The 12,910-nt window shown below is 37.8% G+C and overlaps 1 protein-coding gene across 6 annotated transcripts in view; it reads right to left on the bottom strand.

Annotated features, from left to right (window-relative positions):
* Positions 1 to 713: 713 nt before the first annotated feature.
* The window catches only part of LOC110442366 (protein PRRC2C-like), a 33,454-nt gene continuing 21,257 nt past the window's right edge, over positions 714 to 12,910 (bottom strand). For 3 of the 6 annotated variants that reach the window (XM_021485939.1, XM_021485963.1, XM_021485956.1), the window contains exons 25-38: positions 12,134 to 12,312; positions 11,697 to 11,916; positions 11,084 to 11,388; positions 9,780 to 9,854; positions 9,449 to 9,604; positions 8,760 to 9,040; positions 8,028 to 8,313; positions 7,512 to 7,697; positions 6,446 to 6,800; positions 6,057 to 6,267; positions 5,723 to 5,843; positions 5,162 to 5,452; positions 3,674 to 3,947; positions 714 to 3,336 (exon numbers count right to left, since the gene is read on the bottom strand). In XM_021485939.1, coding sequence (XP_021341614.1) covers positions 2,921 to 3,336; positions 3,674 to 3,947; positions 5,162 to 5,452; positions 5,723 to 5,843; positions 6,057 to 6,267; positions 6,446 to 6,800; positions 7,512 to 7,697; positions 8,028 to 8,313; positions 8,760 to 9,040; positions 9,449 to 9,604; positions 9,780 to 9,854; positions 11,084 to 11,388; positions 11,697 to 11,916; positions 12,134 to 12,312 — 3,356 coding nt within the window. In that variant the 3' untranslated portion in view covers positions 714 to 2,920. The remainder of the gene's footprint in view (positions 3,337 to 3,673; positions 3,948 to 5,161; positions 5,453 to 5,722; positions 5,844 to 6,056; positions 6,268 to 6,445; positions 6,801 to 7,511; positions 7,698 to 8,027; positions 8,314 to 8,759; positions 9,041 to 9,448; positions 9,605 to 9,779; positions 9,855 to 11,083; positions 11,389 to 11,696; positions 11,917 to 12,133; positions 12,313 to 12,910) is intronic. The other 3 variants (XM_021485948.1, XM_021485970.1, XM_021485978.1) reach the window with 3 other exon arrangements.

Here is a 12,910-nt window from a genome sequence, read left to right as displayed (position 1 = left end):
CAGGAAGCCACCAGACAAAATTGAAGATTCTATACCTTTCAGTTCTTCAGAAGAAGTCGTTCAACACATTTGACCCATGACCTTGAAAGTAGGTCAAGGTCATTTTCATTCTCAAATTTTATCGTCAGAAGAAATCATTTAAAGTGTTCAAGTACATATTGGGATGATGGAGTGCAAGGTACAAGTAGGTCATGGTGACATATGCTCCAACTTTTCCCTTTGAAAATTTAACTCCAGAGCAAACCTGCCAACACTATTTCACCAGGATTAACCTAAATTAGTTTGCAGGTACATCTTGTGATGGCAGAATGCAGTTTAAAGGTCACTTTGATATATGACCTCTGACCCGTCATTGAAAAGTTTGTTCAAAGCTTCTATACTATGCCCGTTATGAAGATATATTCCCAGATGACAGAATTTACTCTATCAAAAGAAAGTCATTGATATAATTTTAACCTTTGAAGGCAATCAGGTTACTTTCTTTCCAGTAGGTTGATCCTAAAATCGCCAATTTTTCATTATGTTGCATCTCGTCTTGCTTTCTACATATGATAATAATATCCAATCCATGTCTAAATAAGGTGACAGGTGAAACCCTCTTTGTAAAATTGTAAGCTCATTGAAAACATGCTTTCATTTTTGATAACAACATTTACAGTGATTGTACATATTTGAATCAACGTAGTATGAAAATAAAAAAGTCCAAAGCTTGGTAATTACATCAGAGCGCTCTTTATTTTGTTCAGAGCTACATACAGATGACTTTGGAGGCAAATAGAAACTGAACATAAAATCTGTGGTATACAAATGAGTAGAAAGTTGATGGATGTTTATAAGCAACCGACATGACATGCTTTAGCACCTTGTCTGTCAATCACCTTCGCACGATGACATCTATCTCCTCATCCCGTTAGGGGTACGAAAAGCAGATGACCGCCACTCACAATTCTGTTAAAATATCACACCTGCACATGCATGTACATACAATACACATGCACCCATCCTGTTTACAACCAACTCTTAATACTTTTACATACCTCCCTCTACACACACAAGTATTGCAACACAAAAACCAAACGAGTTGGGACATCATCACTATGTAATCTGTCCAAACCGTTTTTCACATCAACTTGTGCAGTTCCACAGAATCAACCACAAAGACTTTGAATAAAAAAAATCCAGTTCTTCACATATATCATCTACTTAAATATCAAACTAGCAAACGACATCAGACTTTTCTCTTAAATTAAGAACTGTGTGAAAAAAGGGGTGGGGTATCTATAAAGAATACTAACCATGAAAAAATGATAAACACAGCTGAATATAGGACAGGGTATGGTTACATGGTGGGCAGCCATGGTGGCCACACCCATGTCACACTCGTAAGGTAAGAACGGCCCAATCGTCACCTAGGGACTGGGGCTTAGTCCCAAAGGTAACGCTGGAAGTTTTATATATTAATAACATGTTAATGAGTTTTCTTTTCACCAGAACTGCCAGGCTACAGGGGCAATAGCAGCACAGACAGACTGGTGACCGGGGCATCTCTTAGTTACCATCATATCTTCATTCAAATATACTAGTGCATGTGACACTACCATGCCCTTAATTAAAACCAACTCCAAACTTAACCATTATGTTCGCCATTTTGGTAATTCAGAGGCTAAAATGTATGGCGTTTTGGTAGCTTTAAGATTCATCCTTCACAAATCTTATATTTAATTTATTATCTTTCATCTTTTCCCTCTCCTCCTCTTTTCACTTTAAAATATTGAGCTAGAAATGTTAAAATCACAACTCAAGTTTTGTGTTCATTTAATTCTAGAACTAAATGTCAAAATCTCCTGTATCTCTGTAGTCAGCCTTTACTAGGCTATGAAGTCTTTTCAATTCTTGTCTGAATTATTTATAGAAAATGGACATCTCACTGTTCTTTGGTCACTCTGTACTCATTACTTGACCATAAAGCTCTAGTGACTAAGTTAAGAACTAGCTCTTCCCTTCCTAGACCTTCCAACATACGCTTCTGACGTGTCTAACCAATCTCATGCTTTGTGGGTATACATGCTAATTTACAAGTGACATGAAATGCTAAAATATCATTTCACAATGCATGCATATTACAGAGAACATGTCAGATCCTTTTTTTGTTTAACATGGCAAGAGGTGAGATTACAGCACTTACTACAAGGTAAAATACAAGTACATTGTAAACTCCCTAGCTAGACCACCTATGGGGTACACCAGTATCAACATATATGTATAAATGTGTAATTGTTGAGGCAGTCTTGGCCCATTACTGTACAATCCACGACTAGGGTCGAAGAAAATAAAAATATTTCATTCTAGTCCGTTTCCTTGTAGGGAGACAGATAAATATAATAAATAAATAATACAATAATACTAGACATGCGGCAATATTCGTTTGAGAACCTAATGATTCCCCCATAGGTGCATGTATTCATGTTCATCTCTATTGTACATCACAGAAGCATGGATGATCATCAATGTCGCCTGGAGCATCACAAGTGACCAGAGGGCACCAGACTATTGCTAACACGTCAATCCTTCTTTCAATCATCCATGTCACAAAAAATGTCCATGAATAAACAGTCTTCCCTTTACCTTCTGTTTGCTAGTCCCATGTCCACACTATTTCTGACTTCTTCAACATCTGTCTTTCCTTTGTTTCATTTTATTTAAATGTTTATGTCACAAGAAAGTGTTTTTTTTTCCAAATCCAAATGTAAAATGTCCATGTGCCATCTCGTAGCTCTTCATACAACAGATTATCACAAAAACAAGTCTAAATACTAAAACACGAGTTAATGATAATAGTATAAATAAAAAATTCAGTACTTCATGATAAAAAACCCTTGTTGCTCAGTACATCTCTTTAGGACTACTTGAAGGCAACTGGTTACTTCTTTTCAGTGCCTTTCTCTTCTGTTTTCTTTGTGCTTGTTGGGTTTGGGCTGGGCACGGGCCCTGACCCAATAGATGCAGCAGGTTGAGGGGGGCTTTTACTGTCGTTGACAGAAGCCTCTGCCTTCAGCTTGATGCTGGGTTTGTTCTGTGGGTTGAGGAAATTCTGTGCATGTGCAAGAAGTTCCCGTCTCTGTTTAGCCTGTAGGGCTTTAATGGTGTTGTTTCCCCCAGATCCAGGGACCGCACCAATGCTAGCTGGGGGTACAACCTGAGGGGGACGCTGTTGTCGAGGACTGCCAGGAATCTGGACCCCTCCAGGCCGCTGGATGGGGTTAGGAAACGTGGCAGGAACTGGGGGTGCACTTGGTCTAAAGTTATTCACCATCATTGGAGATCTCACCATCGGGCCTGCAATTAAAAAAGAATTTATTCAAAAACATGTTCAGGTATAAAAAAAACTACTCATCGACAAATAGGAATATAATTCAAAATTAAAATTGGGCTCAACATTTAAGAACAATACATATGTAAAAGAACTGGCCTATCAATATAATTGAACAACTGGAATATGGTCCTTAAGAGTAGTTTTACCAACCTAAATTGGTATGCATTTTTTTTTAATCACTTTAAATCTAACTTTGAAATACATCTTGGAATTGCTAACAGCACAAAAATACATGAATTGATTGTATATCACTGAACAATGGTATCATTTGTATGGAGTTATTCAGATGTATCATTTTACCTGCAGATTGGAGTGGCTGCCCCATAAAGGGCTGGTTGAACTTCTGACCTCCAAACTGTTTCATGTTCGACATGTTGGCCATGTTGGTGGAAATGTTCGCCATATTGGTATGCAAGTTGTTGTTGAAGCTCACATTATTGAATCTTTGGTTAGTGTTGGGGGTCTGAAGTTGACTCAGGTTAAAAAGCTTGGAGCCCTGATTCTGCTGTTGAGATGCAGAGGAAGGTGCAACAACAAAGTTATTCTGACCAAGAGTTTGTGGGGGAGACTTCAACTGTAACACATATAAATCATGCTTTAGAAAACACAAAGACTGTGGGTTAGACTAGAAATACGTTAGATCATAGAATACACAAAAAATATACTACAAGCAATCCCTAGTCTCTCAAAGAACGTATTCCATGATTGTGCTTTTCACACCTGATCATCATTCTGAAAATATTCATGGCAATATACACAAGTATTATAGCAAGTTGCTTTATGAAGGTGAAATCAAATATGCTGTATTAACTAGAGAAGTCTGTAAGGCATCAATGCACCTGCACCAAGGCAACTGGCAAAGAAAACTCACTGTTTGAGAAATTTCTGTAAAAAAGTAATGGTGAGCTTGACACCTTGAAATACTTATCCAAGGTATTCTCACTGTCAACCTATAGTGAAATTAAAATTCAGGAAATGAAGGTGCCCAAGTAAATTGGTTGACATATTTCTATCAGGAGTCACATTGGCATTGACATTTGGACCATGAAACACAAAAGGTCTTTCTTGCAGCATAATTGACTGCTGTCATATATATAATCTAAAATCTTACACTTCACATTGAAAAGCAGGTCTATCCATTGCAAAAAAAACTACTTGATTAAGAGACATTCTTATACTAGACCTTTATATTAAGTCCTTGAGTAAAGACCATGAATCACGACATGAAAACGAGCTATTCAAAGAGGTACTTGCATGCAAAGTATTGTAATTGTAGGCGATATATATGATATTAGAGGCATCACGATTCACCGCGATGCACTTGTATCGCGATTATTTATGTTCGATTTGATTCACAATACATTTTCCCAGATTTTCGATACGTCACGATCTGAATATTAGTGTATGCCGCTTCAGTCGAAACGTCTGCGAGACGTTCAATTTCATTGGCTGATCTCTAAACCCTCAGCCAATGCGAGGATGACATTTTCACAATGCATTCATAAGATAAATGGCGGACCGTGGTAAGGAAATGAAAATTTGTGATGCTCTGGCAAGCTTCAAATCAAAAGTGTGGAAACACTTCGGGTTTCCGTGTATCGACAGCTTATATATCTCATTTTGTTGATATTTTAAAACAAAGATGTATCGAAACAAAATAATCGAATCATAGTACAAATATCGAGATACGTATCAAATCGTTGGTAGAGTGTATCGTGACAGCTCTATATGATATGTCCTGTAAGATAAGTAACAGCCCCTCATGTGATTTGTTAAAGGGATAATTACCGGAGTGCTCTGAGGTGAACCCTGTTGTGGCTGTTGCGATGGGTTGAATTGCGACATCTTTGAGCCACTGGAGGGCTGGGCTGTCGCCACACCCATTGGTGGCTGGCCTCCGCCCGAGGGCTGCAGTGACAAGTTAAGACCAGGCCCTGCAGCAGCTGCTGCAGACTGGTTTCCAAAGAACTGGGCCGCAGTCTGTCCACCAGCTGCAGCTGCCTGTTGTAGAGCACCCTGTAGGATACAGGCCTGGAACATCAGCTCACCACCACTTTTCCTGTTTCCATTACCCAGGTGCTGAAGATGTAAAAGGTTGAAATCAGTTCTACAATTAATCCGGATTAAAAGATGTTTGCTATTTAAGACATTCCTCCAAACCAAAACAACTTGCGGACAATTATTCTTAGGAAACAGAGATCCACTACTTTAACAACTAGAAATGGAGTTCATGTAAAGGAAATGTATTTGATCCTCTACTCATCACAAACCTGTTTTAACGCCCTGTCACTTTCAATCATTATTAGGAGACTGAATATGTGTACTAGATAACATTTCAGTGTCTCTTACCTGCATGTTACTGGAACCTGGCTGTGTTGAGAAGAAACTTGTCTGCTGCATGTTCTGTTGTTGTTGTTGCTGGTAAAATGAGGAGGATCCCTGCACTTGTGGTACATTCTGAACAGCAGCTCTACAATGAGAAACAAAAACATTAACCACATGAATTTGTTAATTCTAGTAAATAGATTTTTTGAAATCCAAATTCCTGTTTAGTTACAGACATTTGAACACATTACTGTTTGGCGATGTACCCTGATTATAAAAACACTTATTTCCAATATAAATCAATAACTTGATAAGCTAAATAACAAAAGATGCAAGTATTAAACACAAATTTAAGTACCTTGGCTGTACAAGCTGGGACCCAAGAATCTGTGATGTGTTCACATTCTGGGCTGTCTGTGTGTTTCCTAGAAACTGGTTGGTACCAAAAGGCTGGTTGGGGTCATACTGGAAAAAGGAGATCTGCTGTGATGGTTGTAGCAGATTACTACTAAGCCCTTGTTGCCCAAACTGAAGTGAATTAGGTCCCATGCTCTTCTGTAAAGTTGTTCCTGAAATTATCCAACATCCTCTCAATTCAACACATTGGTTGTACATATTCTCATCACATCTTATCAAAATGCAAGCATCTGCTCTGCAATGAGTAAATTGCTGACTGAACGGCAGGCGATTAAGATAAAAAATTATTACTTTAATTAATTAATAAAATCTTTCTGTTGATGTACTCACCATATGCATTTTGAGGTGGTTTGATAGTTGTTGACATTAGAGAAGAGTTGGCAGAGGATACCATAATAGTATTCTGAGGGGCAGGGTTCTGCCCGAATGCTGCTTGAGGCTGATGCTGGGGTGGCTGATGCTGGGGCTGGTGCTGGGGCTGAGGCTGGTGCTGGGGCTGGTGTTGGGGCTGATGTTGGGCCGCCTGGTTTCTATGAGTGTATGCTGACAGCTGGGGCAGTTGGTACGAGTCCAATTGGGTGGGTGTAGTTGGCATGAACAAGCTCTGCTGGGAGAATGTTTGGCCAAGTTGAGGTTGCTGCTGGCTCAGACCATAACCTCCAAAGCTGGGTTGGTTTTGCACCTGCTGGAGACAAATTTACATTTAAAATTAAAATAACAGAAGTGAAGATTTAAATCAACATAATAATTAAAACGCAATTTATATGTTTAGACTTTCAGTAAAAGGTACTAGAACACAGACAGGTTCAGCTAAGGCCCCGTCATGTGCCTGACTGTATCCTGAAAGTCTACTTTTAGTAAGTGACCTTGACCACAACAACTTTTAAACCCTTACTCAGATCTAAATATCACAATCTATCACCATGTCCAATTTCAAAAAGAATTTTGGATTCTGAGATAATTTCCGGAAAAGAAAGTGTGGACAGACAGACACTTTGATGACTATAGGGCACCCACATTTCCAATGCTGGCCCTAAATATATATATATTACTATCTCATCAATGTTGAAATTGCTTTATTTTTCAAAAGTGAACTTTTTCCATTATACAGTACATCAGTGCAAACATTTGATAATCTTGACTCCTAACAGTCTGCCTACACTCTCTGATATTATATTTTTTGTTGGGTGTTGAGGTCACTGAAAAATTGCCTCCCACCCCTCCCATAAATTTATTTCTGGAGCAGCCCTTTAAGATCCAGATTCCAAAATTCAGCATCTGTTTCTAGATAACAAATATTCATATTCAATCACATCTTATGCAGACTCACTTATATCTGAATAATATATTGTTTGGGCCTTTCGTTACGGAGAAAATAAGATACAGAATTACATACCCTTGGTTCGGGAGTGATCAGCTGTGAGGTTCCGATCTGGAAGGCCTGGTAGGTCTGTTGAGAAGCAGTAGGCAGCTGAATTGGCTGTAATGTTGGACTAGGTACACTTGAGGGGTTACTCAGCACACTGCTACTGCCACTACTACAGTCTCCACCAAGAGATGCCTGCAGCTGTTGAGGCTTCACCTGTAAGCAAGAAAATTGGTTGATTGAAGCAAGTTTTCTTTCTGGCAGCATAATTGACTGCACTAATAAATAGAATCTAACATCTAACACTTCACATGGACAAGCAGGTCAACAGTTACCACAACACATATGGCACACAAATTTTAAATTAGATACCGTACGAATTTATAAACTTATAATAATATAATTATATATTTATCTACATACTAATGTTTACAGATGTATCTGTATTTTAAAAACTTATATTAAGCAAATAAAACCACAGAGTTCATGCATACTGAAACACAGATGTACAAAATAAAGCGGTGTACACTGCAACTCTGGTCTTACTTTGCAGACATTGCTTTGTTCGTTAGCCTTTCCGTTGTCCCCTAGGGTAGCGCTGACCTCAACAGAGTTGGAGCTGTAGGAAAGTCCATCCTCACGAGGTGACAGACTGGTTGCCAGGCTACTATTATTGTCATCTCCCCGGGAAACTGGGTCAAGGTCAAGGCCTGCATCGTTGCTCACCATCACACCAGTGTCCATGTCAGGTGGGAAGGAGCTGAAGGAGTCGGACACTGACACAGTCTCTGATGTTGTCGACACTGCACTCACTAGTCCAGATGTATTGATTCTGTGGACGAAATCATTATCATGCAATCAACATACCACACACAGTCCATTTTAGGTAGCAAGCTATTAAACAATATTTAGTTCAGAATGAGGATAATTTATTTAGCTGTTATGTTTCCACTGTATTACCAGTTATTGGGCAATTCATGATCATGGAGGGCCTTCTGCATAATCGGGGTTGGGCATCTACTAAGGGGACATCAAAGAGACCAAATCTGATCTGCTGCACCCATTGAAAAACTTTAATATCAGATTTCTTCACTTTATTTTCTCAACTTTTTTCCAAGCCATGTTGTCTTATCTTGACAACTTGGTCACAAACAACTGTAACCATGTTCAAATGAACAAGAAAAGTTGATGTTACACACTTAAATCTGTTGTTCACCCATGGGGATGGGATGCAAATAATTTGAAATGATGCAAAATGCTAAAAACATGGAATCTCACCCCTGGTCAAACATGACCATTCCTGGAGACACCTGATCCACCTGGTCCCAGAATGTTTTAACAGAGGCAATTTTCTGGTTTAGATCCTGTGCTGCAGGAGATGTGGGAGAAGTTGTGTCCATGGATTGTGTGTTCACTGTGGTACTTGCAATAGACATGGCCACCACTGAGATGTTGGGTTCCACCAGGTCTATGTCCTTCTCTGGCTCAACTTTCTCCGGGAACTTGGCCAGTGCGTCATCATAGACAAAGTCCAGCTTTATCTCACTCGAGTCATCACCCTACAAAACACAATCAAGTTTCTTTAATATACAAAACTTTGGTACCCAGGTAAAAATCCTTACGAATTATTATCTTCCAATTTAATTTTTAAGCATACTTATGCCCTTATTCAAACGTTGATGGAAATACAGCCAAATTCAAAAGTCTGACCAAGAAATGTTGCTTAACACAAAGTTTAACCGATGTTAGGGAAATGGAAAATACTGGTCGGTGACCTACACTGATAACTATTAGACTTCTAGTATTAGAATTATGGAGCTAAATGCTAAGTTTAACCAAGCTGTCACAGGACAGAAAAGGCGAGGCAATCACTTAATGCATCATTGATGTTGCATGGACATTAAAGCGGAATTTTCAAAACAAAACGCATCTTTTCAGGTTAATAGAAGCAAAACTTTCCCATTTACCTTTCCAAATGGGAAACTAGGTAGTTGTATAGGTTCTGGTTTATCAATGGAGGCTGTACTGCGTGACTTGTCCTTTGATATTTCTGGTTTTTTCACCACTTTTGAATCTGGTTTGTCCATGGTTTCCTTCACACTGACTTTTTCACTGCGAGTCACCTACAAGCACATATCACATGTTAATCTTCATTAAATCCTTTTAAAAAGCAACCTGTTAACATCTCAAGGAAACTACTTAAAACACAAACAATTTTCATTTACTAATATATTGCAAAAAAATTGTAGCATATATAACTTAATTAACTACCCTTGTTAATGTTTATGAGTTTCTCACCTTAGGTTGCCTCTGTGGTTTTGGAGCATCACTTGATTTCATGTCAACTGCTATAACAGGCATCTTGTTCTCATTCTGTAATCAATTATTCAAATTCAAACATACAATAAGCACAATGAAATCTAAGCATTATAACGAAGGAATAAAACTTCTTTAAAATTGAATTGAATTTGTTCAATTGAATTCTTTTCAATAACCAACAGTAATTACTATGAAACTTATCAATAGATTGCTATTGATTATCAGCATTTTCTTTATATCAAATTCAATCATGAAAACATCAAATTATTTCAAATTTATGAAAAAATAATTATTCAATAAAGAGAAGGATTGGGAAGCACACAAAGCCGAAGTATCATTCTGTAGATGTATTTATTCAATGTCAGACTGTCATCAATACTTATTAAATTCTATTGAACATAAAAAATGCCTGGTAAACTTCATTCATAGATTTTTATTTTTTTCAGTTAGTTAGCCAGAACACATGTGAACCAACATTTGCGGATCAACTGTCGCCACAAAATCCATGCAAGTGCATTACAAAAGTTTCATGTTATACAGTATTTAAGTCAGAACATACGTCATATTATGAGAGATATTATATATCTAAATGTTTTAGTATTGCAATTTTCATACCAAAACAAAAGTAGCAAGTGTTAGGTAATACCCTTATCCTGTTGATAAACATGTTAAGTGAAACCAGTTGTAGGACAGTTCCTTTGAGAGCCTTTTCACAATATCAAGTTCTTATTCTACACTTTAGGTAGACAGATCTCGATATTACAAACAAAGCCAGATATATGTAGTTGTGAATTATACAAGCCAAACACAAAATCTGTAAATAGCGCAATCACTGTCAAATATAGCTCATCATTTAAATTGTGCAACAGAATGCAAGTGACAACAACAAAATAATACAAGTCAAAGTAACAGTAGAGGAATTAAAGCACTTAAGATTAGAAAAAAGCAAAAGCAGCAATAAAGCATAGTCCGGCTCGTTTGGACTTGTAAACCAAAAGTGCAGAAAAAAATTGATCTTTTTTTCTCTGGGGATTCTATTTGTTGTTTTTTCTCGAAAGAAACGGGTGACAAAAAATTAAAATCACGAGGCTACAAGACAACACTTATCAAACAAAAAACAGCCAACATAACAGCGGCTTGTTTTACAGACATTCAACATCTGGCAGTTTCAAATTAACAGGACTTAAATTAATGGGAAGGCAAAAATAAACTGAAACTTTCAAATTTCTCAGAATATTCACTTGAACTCTAAAAAGGGGCCCTGCTTTAACATTCCTCTTCACCTTATCTATCTTCAATTTATTTTCTGCACTTGGGGAGCTTCTAGTTGAAGAGCTTGCAGAATTAGGTTGGTCACTAACATCAATTCCACTATCGTGTTGATCCCCCTTGTCAAATTTATTCTCCACCGTGGCAGCAGACACCTGGGCACCAGTGACAGCAGCATAGCTGATGGGTTTGGACACCCAAGCATTGACAGGGGGAATAGGGGCTGATACATGGGTCATGGCACCATTCATGGACACATGCATGGGCTGCATTGTGGCAGGGGAACCTACTGCTGGACTGTTCACCTGCTCCATGGCATCTGTCAAGTCAAAGGCATCAGATTAGTCTTTTCAAGATTGGTGTCTGCACTATCATGTTTTCAAATAAAATATTTCAGAAACAAGTGTCATACATCTACTTATAGTACCTGGTAATAATTGTATAAATGTCATTACAATCATTCAGATTTGACATTTTTCTATATACATTGGGATTCATTATTAAAGTGTTACAGCTCAGATCAAAATTAATATTCATATTGTGTCATTGGATTGACAGATAAATTTGTATCATCACAGCTGATAAAACACGTTCAAAATACAAGTTCACGATGAATGATGGACTCACTTTTGACATTAGTTGATGTCTGATCCAGGGCATCTGCAGCAGGAGGGGGGATGTTGTTGGCTAGCTCATTGTCCCAGTTTTCTATCTTCATGTCAAATGGTTTTGTCTTTTCCCTCTCGCGCTGTTCCCTCTGTCTGGCCAAACGCGGGGGCAGCTTGCTCTTACTACCATGTCTTGGTTTTTCATTAACCTGTCCCACACCTTTCGGCTTAGCAACAACCTACAGGTACAATCAATAGGCATCCTTACATAGGCTAAAAAAATACAACCTTATTTTTGAATGAGAGCTGTGACCAATGATAATTAGTTCAGGAACTCGTTGTGTACACTGGGACTGCATTTTTTTTTTTTTGAGAGCATTTAGTTAATTGGTGATCGATAAAGTGTCTGCATAATTGAATAATTTTAGCATGTCAATGAATGTCCATATATCTTACCTTTGCACTAGTTTTCTTGCTTTCCACAAGTTTCTGTCGAAGTTCAGCCTCCTGTTGAGCCTTCTGTTTACTCTTGAATGCCTTTTTGGAGGTGACTTCCTGAAAACCCTCATTACTGTCAAACAGAAAATTGGGATCATCGATGGTCACCTCTGGGGCATCGTCGATTACAACCACACCTGTAAAACAGCACACAATATAAACACTTGCACAGGTATCCAGAAAACTGTGCAGATATGTAAAATTGAGAGGCGAGAGGGGTGGAACAATACAAGACTTCTGTCTGCTCTTTCCAAATATGGCTTTAGTTTCTGAATGTGATGTATATATATCTAGACAGCTTTTCCAAAAGTTTTATTTTTAAATATTTTTCATTCACAGTGAACAAATTTATGTAAGCCATGCAACATGCTCAGAAAATATAAAGTAAAATCATTATTTATCATCGGATTGACAGATAAAATTATCATCATTGCATGTTTTAAATCAGAATTAGAGATGCAATACATGTATATAGACTTGTATATACATGTACTTGTGACAATTGATATTACAGCGGCAATACTGTTATCACATTTTAACGATACACAAGTTATGATGTAAATTGACATAACTTTGATAGGATAGTTTGAGGTACCAGTAATAGTATGAACAGTAGAACAAATTCTGTTGGGGACTTCCAAGACCAAACAAGTCATTTCTTCTATAGTTCAACAATCAAAATTTAGCAGGATCATTAAATCCTAAATGCATATCTGCAATTTGCAATGTAGTGAA

Source organism: Mizuhopecten yessoensis, unplaced genomic scaffold (genome assembly GCF_002113885.1).
Source record: "Mizuhopecten yessoensis strain PY_sf001 unplaced genomic scaffold, ASM211388v2 scaffold1883, whole genome shotgun sequence".
In the NCBI taxonomy this organism is placed as follows: domain Eukaryota; kingdom Metazoa; phylum Mollusca; class Bivalvia; order Pectinida; family Pectinidae; genus Mizuhopecten; species Mizuhopecten yessoensis.
Note: the sequence above shows the minus strand (reverse complement) of the source record. Positions and strands in the feature narration are given on the sequence as shown.